This window comes from Centroberyx gerrardi, chromosome 12 (genome assembly GCF_048128805.1).
Source record: "Centroberyx gerrardi isolate f3 chromosome 12, fCenGer3.hap1.cur.20231027, whole genome shotgun sequence".
Classification (NCBI taxonomy): domain Eukaryota; kingdom Metazoa; phylum Chordata; class Actinopteri; order Beryciformes; family Berycidae; genus Centroberyx; species Centroberyx gerrardi.
The window spans coordinates 28,863,714-28,879,535 of NC_136008.1; the positions used below are offsets into that span (position 1 = coordinate 28,863,714).

The 15,822-nt window shown below is 40.9% G+C and overlaps 1 protein-coding gene across 1 annotated transcript in view; it reads right to left on the minus strand.

Moving 5' to 3' along the window:
• The window catches only part of tsnare1 (T-SNARE Domain Containing 1), a 119,922-nt gene that overhangs the window by 95,853 nt on the left and 8,247 nt on the right, over positions 1-15,822 (minus strand). Inside the window, exon 2 of the mRNA XM_078287240.1 lies at positions 2,914-3,035. Coding sequence (XP_078143366.1) covers positions 2,914-2,998 — 85 coding nt within the window. The 5' untranslated portion in view covers positions 2,999-3,035. The remainder of the gene's footprint in view (positions 1-2,913; positions 3,036-15,822) is intronic.

Sequence of the window (15,822 nt, forward strand, 5' to 3'; positions counted from 1 at the left end):
TGACGGAGCCACATTGCCGTGGCCTTATTCTCAAGCAAAACCCAGGGGACAACCAATGAGAATCAACATGTTAATCAAGCGTTACATAGTTAACAGCCGCCTTGATTATCCAGCCTGTGTGAGCTGCTGGAGATAGCTGGAAATACAACTGGCAAAACTGTGATTTTGCCTTTGCCAAAATAAAAGCATGAATTTAATCACTCCTTTGTTTGGACAGAAAAACAAAAAAATGTATCGAAATACTGTGTTTTGGAGTCATTACAATAAATATGGACTGAAACTCTAGCTGTTAAATATGTTTGTTTATTTTCACAAGTATTTTTTCACAGCATTTATTAATAGCTATATAGGCCTATGCAAGATGCCAGATATACAGAGCTGCCAAAGAGATACGAAGACGTTCTCAAACACCAAACTGATAGCCGACAACTTGGAGGGGCGTGTATAATCTTATAAAGTCTACTTTATTCCATTTTAGTAGCTGTGTATGTATGGAATCTTGCATTGTCAAGTCAAGTTTACACTGCTAAAAACTCAAGTCGTTTAGTGAGTCCTAAAATCATAATTTTCTTAAAACAAATGAAAAGATCTGCCAATGGCATTAGATCATTTCACTTCTTTCCAATGCAAATCAACTTGTTTCGAGAATTTTGTAGAATCAAGTGTCATTTTCTTGATAGCAGTGCAGTGATCTGCCTTATTCTGACTTGTTTCAACATACTGACACTCACTTCTAGAAATTCCTGAAACAAGTGAAGCTGCATTGGAAACAAGGCTTGAAGGCTGAATATGACACTAAATGACTTGTTAAGATGGACATTTTTTGCAGTGTATTTCTATAGCCCTTCATCACAAAGGACTTTACCAAGACGAGCCTACCTAGATCTGGCTAATCAACAATTAATGGGTGATCTCGAAATCTGGTGTGAGTGAATTACTTTGTGTATTTTTGTATTATATGTGCCATCTTGCATGGGCCTATATGGAGGCAAGGAACTGGGAATCCCATTCTTAAAGCCTTGAGGAATACTTGTGCCACTGGAGTGGCCCATGTGTGTCGTTTCAGCCCATAATGTTACACTAACCCTGCCCATGAGTTTTATGAATATGAATATAGAATATAATGTTTCTCAGAATTGATGGACACAGGCTTTTAATGTACAACTGGCTCTTTGACCTGCCCACAACATGAATCTCTATTTCATGGTCCTCGCCGTCTATTCATCTCCATTCAGTCCCTCTCTCTGTCTGTCCATCTGTCTCTCTGTCTCTCTCTCTCTCTCTCTCTCTCTCTCTCTCAAACACACACATACACACACACACACACACACACACACACACTGCCACAGTGGCTGGGAACATGCATAGCCTCAGGGGCTCTGTCTTGCTCTTACCCCATTACAAGGCTAATGTAAGCAGTGAAAGGATCAAGTCCAATGAAGCTGCTGTTCACACTGCTTAACCCTTATGAAAACCTGTGACCCTGGCATGCACATGCACACACACACTCAGTCATTCTCACACACACACACACACACACACACACACACACACACACACACACACACAGTTAATACACACATTAGTAATTAGTACACATAAGGATAGAAAAACATAAGATATGTATATTGAAAGGGGAAAAAATTGATAATTGTAAACCGAAGTATTTTCAATATAATTGTATTTATATTTTTCCTCATACATGTTGTGAATGTTTGAAACGTTCATTCCTATATAGCTAAAGCTATATACATAATGATGGGACACCTGCCTATAGCTGAGTAGAAAAGTGGGCTCCAACCCAAAACTATGCAAGCTTTGACAAAGACAAGATGTCGAAACACAACAGTTTTTAATGAAGTTAGCATTGCGCATTAAAAAATCAGATGATGATACTCCCTCTTGAGAGTTGCTGTGTTCTTACCAACTGGGGATCTTTATTCAGGAAAAAAAAACATTAGCATAGATTTAGCTATAAATGATTCAGTGAGAATCGGAATTAAATGGTAGTGAGGTTTTACTAAAACGATGGCCAACTAGCATGATTTTTTCCCCAAACAGACACACACACACAGACACACACACACAGACATACACACACACACACACACACACACACACACACACACACACACACACACAAGCACACACACACGTTTATATTAGTGTCCTTGTTAGGGCTTTCCATTGACTTCATTCATCCGTGACCTAATCCTAATTCTAATCTTAATCCTAAACCCAAACTCTAACCCTAAACTAACTTTAATCTTATCTGTTAACCTAATTTAAATTAAATCTTAATTCTGAACCCTAGTCCTAATCCTAAACTAGTTTATTGTAGACATGAGGACCTGACTTCACAAAAATGTCCTCACTCTGCAGGTCTAAACCTCAAACTAGGTCTCATGAGGACAGAAGTGCAAGAACACACACACACACTCACTCTGGTCACTGATTGTTCTCCCCATGGGGGGGTCAAAGGCATTTTTTGTTGTCATTCCCTCTACAGTCGTCTCTGCTGCAATAAATGATGAAACCATTCATCTAAACCAGCTCCTTTACTCCACTTTCCAGATTCCAGTTCACTGAGGGCATCACTGTTGTCGTTACAGTGCAAAGGTCATCATTAAAGGTGCTACCTGTAGCACTTTCAAACATCAATATATCATTGTCAAATTATTTGTGATATATCCGTATAATTACCACAAACAAATGAGACCATGGTGGAGACGATTGGTGCCGAAAAGCAATCCAGCAGATTTCCTGCCAAATCTGACCCCCTTTTAATTATGCTATTGTCTCTGAATTAATGTGTTAATAATTTATTGATGTTAATATGATACACATAGCACCTTCAAGTCAGCATGAAATTCAATTTAATGAAATCATGAACAAATGAATGTTTGTCTTTACCTACTGGCTGGTAGCCCTGCCTCGTAGGACCTCCGAATGGGTTGCGACTGCCAAAGGAGCCTCCATCAATGGACCCGTATGACATTCTGCCTGATGGTTGGTGGTGTGTCGGCTGCAGGCACCTGGGGAGAGAACCACAGCCACAATCAAGCAAGACTATTCCCACTACAAGTGTATTTGTATAGCATCTTTGTAGACATAAATACTGTCTGGACAGCATTAGTATTACAAGAAAACCTGTTTTTCTGCCAAATCCCACCTCAATTATATTACCGTCTGGATCAATGGTATGTGAAATTACAAATACTTTGCGCAGTAAATGACATGAACCTGATAGGAAAGATGCGACACTGAGAAATTTATGGGAGTAATAAAGTAGTACATATATGTCCAGATTGTTCATTAAAATCACTGATGTTCAGTGTACTAAATTATAAACTCATTATGAACCTTGCCTTGCAACACTAATCCCATCCAACAGACACGGCTGTAGGCACTAAAATCATCCAATTTTGCATACGATCATTCAACATAGTGTATTCTTAAGTGTTAGCATGGAGCATCAGGGTCACATGGATGATTTTAGTGTCTATATTCTCATCACTTAACGGCTAAGTTGACCAACAGCACTATCTACCAAAAACTCCCTGTATTCCTTTAAGAGAATGCCTGACAGAAGAGGTGGGTCTAAAGTAATTTATTAAAAGCCAAGACTGAACTTTTTTTCCCAAATAATAAATGGACAAAACTGCTTTGATTTTGGCAATTTGGAGGAAGGGAGATAATGTAGGTTGAAAATGACGCCTAGGTTTTTAGTGGAGGGCTTCATATTGAATGCTAGTGGACCGATACTCTACGGAATCTTTCTTTTCTATGTGGTCTGAGCCAATGACAAGCATTTTCCTTTTATCAGAGTAAAGTCGGGGGAAATGTTGTGCCATCCAGTCTTTAAGAGCAGATTAACAGTGTGATTAACAGAAATAATCTGTTAAAATCAATAGGCTTTAGTGATAAATAAAGATGTGTATCGTCCGTATAGAGACAAATTCTTTCGAACAATACAAAGGCATCCAACAAGGAATAAATGTTTGCTGCACCCTCAGACAGACTTATCAGGGGTTTTTTATTAATTAAAAAATACATCAATTATTATTGTATAATAATAATAATATAAAAATATTATATTCTTAATATGGTCTTGCACTATTTGGATGCTTGTGTGCAGAAGATATCATGTTGTTGCCTGACATGTTGACCTGCAAATCCATCCCATTTCAAAATGTGCATTTGGGGGGATTTTCTCATCTTTTGCGAATGAGTAGGTCAGCAGCAGGAACCAACAGCAAGGGAGGTGTGAAATGATGAAGATATTATTGATGATGCAAGACCATTACCATCTGACACATAGTTGGATTCCTGCGAGGGCACTGTTCTGTACTGTGTGTGTATGTGTGTGTCAGTGGAGGTGGGAAATTGGGAGGGTTCAAGGCAGCGAGTGTGTAGGAACTAAATCAACCAATGAATATTTATGAGTCGGGCTCTTCAGGATGTTAACCCATAGCCCACTTACACCCCTTATGAGGGGTGGAAGATACTGAATACCCAGCTGAATACTGCTGAGAAGGTCAAATCATGTGAACATGTGTTTCACCCGGGGCCAAAGACACACAGATGACACTCAAATCAACAAATCTCTCTCAGTAGTAAGCATCTCTATCAAAGGTCAGATGATACTGGTCAAGTAGCCAACACTGTCTCATTGTCCACCGTGAAAGACGGCCATTCAGACAAGCAGGAGAATGTGATTACGCTCCGGAGTCATTGTGCAGCCCATTGTGGTGGCGAAGCCAGCGAGTCTGGGCATTCATGACTATCTCATGAGTACGAACCAGGACAGAGGAGCGGCCAGAGATTCGGCGTCCGCTCATCACAGGGAGACAGATTCACTGGGCCACAAGAACGTTTAATCCGATTAATTTTCATAGAGTAGGGAGATTAATTACTTTTGGCAGTCCATAAACAATCTCCACTCTGGTTGATTTCAGGCCCAGTGACTGCGCTTCACATCCCTCTGAAGTGTATACACGCACTGCCTCTATCTGCATACAAGATGCACACTCATGAATGCACATTCATGCCTGCATACTCTCTCTCTCTCTCTCACACACACACACACACGCATGCATTTGGATAACCTTACCCTTCACTACTGTGTGGAATTATAACTCCCCCAGGTTTTTCGTTTAGTTGCTCATACAAGTGAAAATTGAGGTCATCAGAGTGGCGCAGAAACATAAAAAAAAAAAAAAAACTAGGTATCTCGCTGTGCCATTACTCATGAACATTATGGTATTAACCCCCCCCCTCCCCCCCCCCCCCACCCCAATCCACCTCCACCACCATCCCCCGTCATGTCATCAACGCTTGTCCTGCCCCCTGCATCCCAACTCTTCAGCCAAAGCATCATCGGCAGGGATGTAATGGAGGGTAAACCCGCCGAAACTCCCGTCCTGCTTCTTTATACTGTACGTGAAATAGAGTCTGCCCCCCCACCCCCCCCTCTGTCTAGACTCTGTATCATACTAATGGGGGTTGCATAAAAAATAGGGTCTATTCAAGCAAATAAAACATGAATGAATACCTACCTAATTAATATTCTGAAAAAAATAAGTGCCAATGAATGATGGATGGATATGGTAATCAGTGATGGCAGTGAGTTTGTGTGTGTGTGTGTTAGATAGATAGATAGATAGATAGATAGATAGATAGATAGATAGATGAGGAGTGCAGAAACAAAAAAAACCCCACACAAATTCTATAAAAGATCGCCAAAAAAGAGTAAAAGGCAGTACTACCAATAAGAGCCAAAATGGCTGATTATTGACATTGCACTAGGTTTACTGAAGGACACACAACCATCACAAAAGGCTAGCATTTCCTGGAAAGCATGTATCATACATGAACAGTATTTACATGTTTTAACATTTTAACATGTATTTCACATGTTACATACAAGCATTTATATGTTGGACTCATTTTGCAGCACAAGAAAATGTGCATCAATGCATGGGTGGTGAATGATTTTTGTATTGCCACTGTGTCATTGCGTTGTCACTCTGTGCGAATAGGAAAAAAAGGCAAATAAGAGGCCTGTGTAGCCAAACACCGGTAAACAGAGTACAACTGAGGTGGAGGCGGCGTGCACCCCTGCGTGGCACCGTGGGACACATGATGACAGTAAATACAGGCCTGGCAGGGCAGAGTGACTGGATCCACAGCTACTCACCGCTCCCACTGGTTTTCACTCAGTCCCCCACTCCTTTCACAGCTGTCATTATCAGCAACACAAGGCTTAGCTCAGCCAGAGACGGGCAACTGAGCAGAAATAAGCCAACACCCTGGACACAAATGCCGCATTTATCACAAACAAGCAAGGGCCAAGCTGAGGCGGTGCGTGTGTGTGTGTGTGTGGGTGTGTGTCAGGGATCGGCCAATATGGGCTTTTGAAGGCTGATACCGATATTTTTAGAGTGTAAAAGTCACCGATAACTGATATTTTGTGTATTCAATATCTTTAAATTTGACCGTTTTCATTTCTTGTCAGGGTGGAAAAGGCTCTGAAACAGCATTTAGACCAGGGGTCTCAAACTCAATTTACCTGGGGGCCGCTGGAGGCAGAGTCTGGGTGAGGCTGGGCCGCATCAGGTATTCCACAAGAAAAGCTTTGTTAAAAAAATTCCAATCTTCTCAAATGTCTTTATTTTTATTTTTTAACACAAAATAAGATTTAAACGTCTTTATTAACAGTTCTTTAACCTCAATGGGTTCTTCTGAATATGAATTGTCCTGAACATGAATGGAACATTGAAGAACATGAACTGTCACTGTCGTGTTTAGCCGACGCACGGAGAACGTCTCGATGCACGGAGAACGTCATTTCCGCTTCTTTTTCCTGTGACAGCAGCACGGCGGTCGGCGGATAATAGCCCGGTAGCAGTCTCCTTTGTTTTTGCGCTCGATGTTCATGTCTTTCATGATGACATGAACACCATGGCATTTGTAGATGGTAGAAAGTACCGGGATAGCGAGCGCAAAAAGGCGACTGCTCCCGGAGTGTTATCCGCCGTGCTGTTGTTACAGGAAAAAGAAGCGGAAATGACACCGTGCTGTTGTTGTTGTAAACGTAGTCATAGAAACAAAAAAAACAAATGACATCATATAGAAATATATGTAGTGTTCATCGTGTGAGGCAATGCAAATAGCGCGATGCAAATAAAAAATAATGACCCACAAATAACGGTGCTACCCTATAATTGGTCCGGGTTACCGGGGACTGTTATCGCCGACGGACAGGTGTCGCTATGTGACTGCTGACTACATTAGGCTACATTGAGTTCCTTACTTTTCTTTTATCCCGCCGCGTACGCATCACTTTGATTTATTTTGTCAGAGAGAGACATATATACGTATAATGTCCCGCTGGGCAGCAACTTAAAAAACTTTTTTTTGGAAGTGTTGTGAACGCAGCGCGCTGGGACGAATGTCCGCGTGTGCCCAATAGAAACGAGGCAGCCAGCCAGGCACGGAAGAAAACTCTCCATGGCAACGCTGCTGTAACTTTCACTCATTGAGAAATGTTTCTCTGCTTGCATCAAGCCCGGTCGATGTCCCACCCCCGAGAGCCATATACCCCACCGTGATTGGTAGGTTCGTTCAGCTCCGCACACAATACTGTAAAGTGGCATCCATATAAAACTCGCGGGCCGCACTAACATTAAACTTTCATATTAAGGTGGGGGCCACAAAATATCGTCTCGCGGGCCGCAATTGGCCCGCGGGCCGCGAGCTTGAGACCCATGATTTAGACCATCATGGGACACTAAAACTCTCCATACTGTCCATAATAATGAAATTCTTTTAGGGTTAGCAGCTCTTTAAAACAGGGTGCCCCACCTCACCTGTTCAATGGTAGGTGAAACTCTTGGATGCATTGCTGCCTTTAAATGAAGAATGAATTTACAAAAAACATTATTGAACAATTAACTGAATAAATGAAATGTGCAAATAAAATAAAATGTCTCGTTCTGGTTTTGCAAACTGTTGTGGTCAGGGAGGAACCTCCATCATATGAGGTGGGTGATATTTAATAAAAGGCCAATATCGGCAAACCCATATATCGATCTGTCCCTGATGAGTGTCTGTGTGCGTGTGCACGTGCATTTACACATCTGTTTGTGTAGGTTTCTATGTGCATGCACATATGTGGGCATACATGCATCTGTGCATGTGGGTGTAGAATTCATGAGTACTTCGCAGCTTATTCAAAAGGCATTGACTACATCATCAAATGAGTCTTTATAATGGAAGAGTGACCACAAGGCCTATTTTACTGTAGGAACTGTCCATGACCCAGAATCAAGCCATTGAGACATAATAACCATTTACAGTTGTGATGTTATTTCTGCAGGCCAAGACTGACCCTAATCAGCCAATGAGCAGCCTCGTTTGAACCGATCTGCTCATTTTGACATCCCAGACATCCTGATTCCAACTCTGATGGAAGGTCCCTGTCTTAATCGTCTCAGACACACAATTCAATTAAGCGACTCTATCAGGTCAATGGATATATAAGTGCGTTAGATATGATTCATTTACCAACCCAGAAATGTCTGTTGGAATTATTCCCCGTTCCATAATGTGCAGTAATGGCTCTCCTTTGATCCTAATGCATATCTATAGCCTGGGGCGTGATGGACACAGCTCTGCAGCTGTGGTGTGGCGATCATATTCAATAGCCACAAAGTTATCGCCAGCTTATGTCAGGATAAAACAAACGCCCTAATCAGAGGAAAGCATTACCAGCCCTGAAATGCCCATACAATCCATACAAGGCAACAAAACTACAGCAGCATAATTTGAGATTGAAGTGACAGAATGTTTTGTCGATACCGATAACACTTTACATTAAGTGTTCATTACGTCATGTTAGGTAATACTAACGTGAATAGTGTGTAACACGTTCACGTAATACATGAAGTTAGGGTTTCAATTTATACAATACATCGGCATTAACAAACGTGTATAATAACATACTTAATGCAGTTGTTTATTGTGCATTTAATATTAACTCATCTTTGTTAATGTCACTGTTCATGCTTAATTCATGTTAGGAAACACATTAGTTAACATTAACAAACATGAATAACAACATTAATTAATGCTGTTGTTCATGTGCATTTAACATTACCTAATCTTTGTTAATGTTGTTATTCATGTTTACTTCATGTTAGTAAATGCATTAGTTAACAGTAGTTCACTTAATGTAAAGTGTTACCCAGATACCAGCAGTAGATCTCCAAGTTATTGCTAATTTGAATGCAAGCTTCTGATGTGTACTCAGAGACACAGATGCAAAACCAAACTGCAGATTTGTATGACAGGATCATAGTCAAGCATCAAAATCAAAAGGTTAGTGTGTTGTCTTGATGTTTGACCCTGGACAGTAACCACTTGGGGAAAAAAAAGAAGAGAAAAATTAACTTCAAAACCCCAGTGTCTCTCTCCAGTTGGGAAGTGGCTCTGCTTCATCCCCTCTCTCATTGTCACCTCTTCAGCTGACACAGCCAAATTGAAGGATTGCTCATGTGTGTTTGCTAAAGCCCCCTCCCTCGTCCCTGGTCTGATCTCAGGCCATTCCATCAGCACTCCCTCTCTTTTTAAAACCACCCTAAGCTTCACACTGAGCCCAGAAGGGGAGGTGAAAAAGACGAAAAAAGGCATGGGAAGAAAAAAAAAAACGCCTCTGGGCAGTGAAATTGCCTTGTCACACAAAAAAGAGTCATTATTGAGATAAATCACCCCATTCTTTTCCATAAATAAACTCTGCCTCAGCTCACCTATCACTGGCACCTGCCATCCAGGCTGAGCCATCACAACTATACACTCCAGACTGAAGGTTTGTCTGCCAAGGGGATTCAATAGTGCGTTTGGTTGGTTTAGTTCCCCACTGTGCTCTACATCAGAGTTTTGCACATTCATTTCAGTACTCAAAGATGAGCAGTTTAAAATGAGACTGCAAAATTACTACAAAAATGGTAGGAATTGGTAACTGAATGTTGTGTTACCAAAGACTTCCCAAGATGCAACAAAGTATGTTCAGCTGACTAAAAGGCTGAGAACTTGTAGTTTAGAAACCTTTAAGTCAGAATGAAACTGCATTGGATTTTGATATAAAAATACAACAAAGTAAAACTTTTGTACATTTTTGGGGCATTTATTGTTAAATAGGTGTATGTTATGATATGGAGAATTAGATAACAAGGTGAAACAGTCATTTTTCATTTCACTGTCACTAAAGCTGCACAAGGCATCTTCGCACTTCGGTGGCTCCAAGTGGCAGTGAGAGGGAACTGTTAGAATTTTTTGAAATTTGAAGGACTTCATTACTCAGAAATCTTGTGCGGTGAGGTCAGTAACCTAAATGTCTTCGTCTTAGGAGACACTTTTGGATTTGACTTTTACATTTCAATTCATCACTTGAGAACATTTCCCACTGGCAACCATATTGACACCAGAATTTAATTTGGGTAAACAGGGTGAATGTCCAGCATCTCAGTTAGTCTCAGTTAGTCACAGTCTCTGTGGCAACCCCACTTTGTTATTCAGGCTGATTTTTTTTTACATAAAAATCTTGCCTAGTGCAGCTTTAAAACAGGGTAAAATTAGCTTGATTAGCCTAGTGCCCACCAGAATTCACAATCTGAGTGAGAATATGATCCCTGAAAAAAAAAAAAGTTTAAACAATGTCTAGACGATGACTAATCAAACTGTACAGCATCATCTACTTTATCATCTATCATGCCATACTCCAAAACTCTGATACTAGGCAAAAGTCATTTACATTTTACAGATTTAGCCGACACTCTTATCCAGAGGAACAGGACACGCTGGCTGTTGTGGGGATCAAACAATCCTGGAAGCCGGAGGACAGTCTCACTAACCGCTAGGCCGTCCTGCCACCCTATTGTGCATGTGTGTGCATACTTGTAACACATCGCTGTTGTCATGCGAAAACCTTGTTAGTCCAATTTTGACTATTTTCATGTTTTAACTCCAGTTGAAGGATTATATGTTCCTCTCTGGGTTGAAAAAGTCCTGTGACCCCCTTGGGCTTTTCAAATCCTTTCAAACCCCATTGGATAACCTCAAAAATGCAAGCTAAAAACAAGGCTGTTTTTGTTAAATCCTGAAAAACTGATATTTCGGAGATATGATGTTTTCACCCGACAGCTATCGTATGCCATTTGGTGGACAGTATCATGTACGTCAGTGATTCTCAACTCTTTTCATATCAAGGACCCCTAATTTGACTATGACTATGACTAAGGGCCATTTGATGAGATTTTGTCTTTTTGATTTTGTCAGATTTATTATTAGATATGATTTTGCCCAGAATTCCATGACTATCTCAATTGTAGGTAGAGAGATGAGATAACAGTGAAACTATGATCAAAACAGTCATTCTTCTACATTCTCTAATTGTGTTAACTTGAAATGAAATAATGAGCAAGTTTATTGCCCAATTCATCAATTTGCTGGGGACCCCCTGGAATCCCCTCAAAGACCCCTAGTGGTCCACGGACCCCACGTTGAGAACCACTGATGTACATTTCATGGCATGGCCTTGCTCTACCCATTGAGCTACAGATTCAAAAGTCAATTCAAAATGTATGCAATTTCACTTGAAGGCAAGGCCCCATCACAATTCCCTGGCTGTGGATTTATAATGAGATTTTAACACCCTCATAATAAAACAAGACAATGTTTACTGCATGATGATGCGATAAAGAAAAACATTATCCCATTATGGGCTCCCTTATGAAAGCAAAGTCAAATTTTCATACCGCCATAACATTGCTCTATGTTCAACAAATAGCTAATGTTCTGTCAATAGCTAATGTTTCGGAGACGCCAGAGCACATATCTTTGAGAACATGTTTTCTAGTGATTACAAATAATGACGCCGCCACCGCTCCAACAACAAGCCAGCTAATGGTGACATAATAGTGTGGAATAGTGAGCCTGACACTATCTTTATCTTTCTCGCCCTGCGGTACGCTTCATCTCATCGCAGGAATATGATCTCATGATCTACGGATGGAACTCTTTCTTCTCCAGTAGCATCTGAGGATGGGAAGGGATAAAGTCGTACATGGGTAGGGGCGGTGGGAGGAGGGGTGGGGGGGGTGCTTTGAATGGAGCACAAAGGAAGCGTTATCTCTATTTGTTCTCTGTCGCAGCTTTGGCCCTGAGGAGGCAAACACTACCAGCAATCTGGCCTGGGACATGCCGCTCTGTAAGGAACAGAGGTGGAATACGCCGCTTTGCTTTAATTTCCTCGCCCATGTTGATGCGTGTGAGCTTCTGTGAGGCTTTGTTACTGATGAAACATATCAAAGATCTGCTCTGAGATATGCCTATTGTCAACAGATCAACTGCCTTTATCAGAGCAAGCTGTTAGGTGTTCATCATGAAATTAGTCTGTGTACACTGTCAACACCACAAAAATGCACCCATAAACAGCCGAAATGTAATTATGTCATGTTTTTTACACCCTATGACAAATTCTGCTAGAGTCTGGAACTTTGCATTTTCTTCAATTTGGCAGCAACTCCATTACACGGCTACTGAGATGAAGTGCATAGCTTCTGGAATGATTAGAAGGCCGTCTAGACAAGATGAAGTATGAGACAAAAGTATAGCATCGAAGCACTCAGACAGTTTAGGGACCAGAGTGGGCTGGTAACCTATCGGGTGAGGCCAGGGTCTTCATGCACTTACCTATAGCACCTATAGCTCTCTCCACTCTATAATTGGAGGAACCTCTTTAATTGGGTTTGGAAACCATGGAGACAGCAGCTCTGTCTGGGAGCTAATAAGTTGAAAGAGACACCTTTAACAGAAGCGATGAGGCTGAATGAGGTGGCCAGCTTCGCAGTGACTGAAATGTCGTGGCCACGGAAAAAGAAACAGTGGATGTGAGTGACAGGGAGGTGTTAAGTCACCTTAACCAAACCTCCCAGACATTATTATACCACAACAAAGGGGCTAGTTGTTTAGTGGAAAAAGGAAAGGAAAATAACATCAATACAGTACTTTGTAATGGTGAAACAGCAGATTGGAGTTTTCCTTCTACAAACATTTCTTTAAGGCAGAGCTGCTGAAATAATCTCATTGGTTGAGTTAAACATCAATGGGCGAAGCCAAAGAACCACAGTTTTTCTGAGTGCGTGTTAGCTAACTGGCGAACTGGTGGGAAGAGAGAGATTCTTTTAAGTAATTCAATTCTCTTGAGCTGCGTGTCATTAGTGAATCGATTCAGGACCAGTTCATATGATTCACCTTTGTAAAAGTGGCAATTTTGTAGGCAGTAGCACTTGCCAGCATTGAAGTTATTGTCAATTAACAATTGCCTTTGTCCTGAACTCTAAGCTAGCTGTCAGATAGCTTAGAACTGTATGAATCGCAGTCCAAACACGGACACTGAACCATTTAGAAATACCAATTCAGTTCCACTGGTGAACCGATTCAATGTTGACTTTAAAGTATTGTTGAATTGACTGAATTGTGAATCGTCCCATCCCTACAAACAAACAGTAAGGGTAAATTAGTAAAAAATGACAAAGTGTGAATGGGGCTACATCGCTAAAAAGCCAATTCATGTGAATATGCAGCTTTCAGACCCTAATGTTTTCACAGTTTTGGAATTAACTCAATCTTCGAATACTGACAATTTTAATAGAACTTCCCTAGCATTATAGCTAACCAATGATAATTGGCCAAGTGGTGTCAAATATAAAAATCAACAGGGAATTGTTGCTGACAACAGTATTACGACATTGTCAGGAGCTTGTAAACAGAAATGTTATTCTTCATTGGTAAAAAAATGTTTTCATTTCACAGCAAACATTACCTGTCATCCTTCATTGACATTGTTTCTTTAGCACTATGCACATGCTTTAATCACATCCTTTAATAACAACACTCAAACAGGTTTAAAACTGCATATGAACATTTTTCTTCAAAGTAGTTTATTTAGTAAATAAAATTGCTATTTTCCCCAATACTTTACGGTATATTTCAAATGAATATGATATTTTAATTGTATCTACAAGGTTGGACACTCTCGAAAAGTAAAGGACCACCACACCACCACCACCATCAAAATGGCTTCAACTAGTCATAATTTCTGATTTTGTACAAATCCTCCACTGACACCAATTCATTATGGACTTACTGTGCCTTGAGCGCCTCTGGCATATCTGGCCAATCTGTGAGAGGTTTCCCTTTAATCTAACGTTACTTAGCCAGAAAAACTGTGGTGCTTTGGTTCTGCCCACTGAGATTTAACTCAGTCAATGAGATTATTTCTGTCTCCAGAGCAGCTCTCCCTCTGAGAAATGTTTGTTGGTCTAAAACTCCAAAAGCAATCATTTTTAGCCTATTTTAAAAAGTCATAAAAAGATGTCCTCACATGGTAAAGGTAGCAAAGCGCAACGTGGTGTTCATTTTGAAAAGACAGTCAGTTAGTCAGTAGTCGGCCTGTCTTGCTGCAGCAGTGTGTCACCTGCTTCTCAGCCTGCTGATTGCTATATGACTAGACCCAGCACCAGCCAGTGCCCAAACCACCTGCATTCACCCGGCTACTCACCGACCATGATTGAGCACAATCTCTGCCCTTTACACCGGCTCTAAAAGAACCAAAATTGCATTTTAGGTGAGAGGAAATTTTCCCTTGTTAGACAGGGGAAAGGTGATCGTGAAGAAAAACACTCTGGAAATAGTACATTTCTCTGACCATCCTATGATTGCGATAGGCCCTTGAAGCACAGAGTCAGTTGGAATAGGCAAAGATTTAGGACGTTATTTCAAAGGTAGGTGAGTTGGAAAGTTTTATCATCTAAGACAACAAGCTCCTTCCTCCATTGGGAGGGAAGAGGTCTAAATCTTTCACTTAATTGGAGAGGTAATGAAGAATAAAGAATGTCAGGACACCAGAGATGGGTGCAGAGCAAAAGGCCCTCTGCATAGTTATTGGCTGTATGCCTCTTTATCTCTGACCAAGTGCTACAGCTTGGCTGGGGCTGGGAGGGCAGACATGACTGATGTAGAGAAAACCCAACAAACTCATGCTGTCGTGGGGAGCAAAGACGTAACATGCTGAGAAGGCTGATGCTTGTTCAAAGGCTGGCTTGTTTTCTCTCAGTGTATCAAGATCAATAAAACTCTTCAAATGCGGTCGTTGTTTGCCTGCTCTTTGGTTCTGCACCTTCCAGACTTCGAGAATTCTCAACAAGTGTGATAATGGCTGTTAATCTGGGTAAACACCACACAATTGAACAGACTGTGAAAACACAGGACATCATTATACTACTCTCTATCACTGACGGATATAACACAGTAGTGATTCAAGCTGTACCGAGTTCATGAAAACGTTGACATTTGCTGTTCTAAACCAGTGATTCTCAACCTTTTTCATATCAAGGACCCCTAATTTAGTCCACATTAGGGCCACGGACCCCCATTTGATGAGATTTTGTCTCTCAAACTCAAATCTGAGAATATTTTTATTGTTTTCATCCAGAATTCCATGACTATCTGTATTGTAGGTAGAGAGATAACAGTGAAACTATGATCAAAACAGTCATTCTTCTACATTCTCTAATTGTGTTAACTTCTTGTAAATGAAATAATGGTGAAGTTTAAAAAATCATCAATTTGCTGGGGACCCCTGGAACTCCCTCAAGGACTCCTGGTGGTCCCCAGACCCCACGTTGAGAACCACTGCACTAGATGACAGTCATTGTGAACCAGAGACCCAGCGTGCAAAGACAGAGCGAGAAAGCGAAA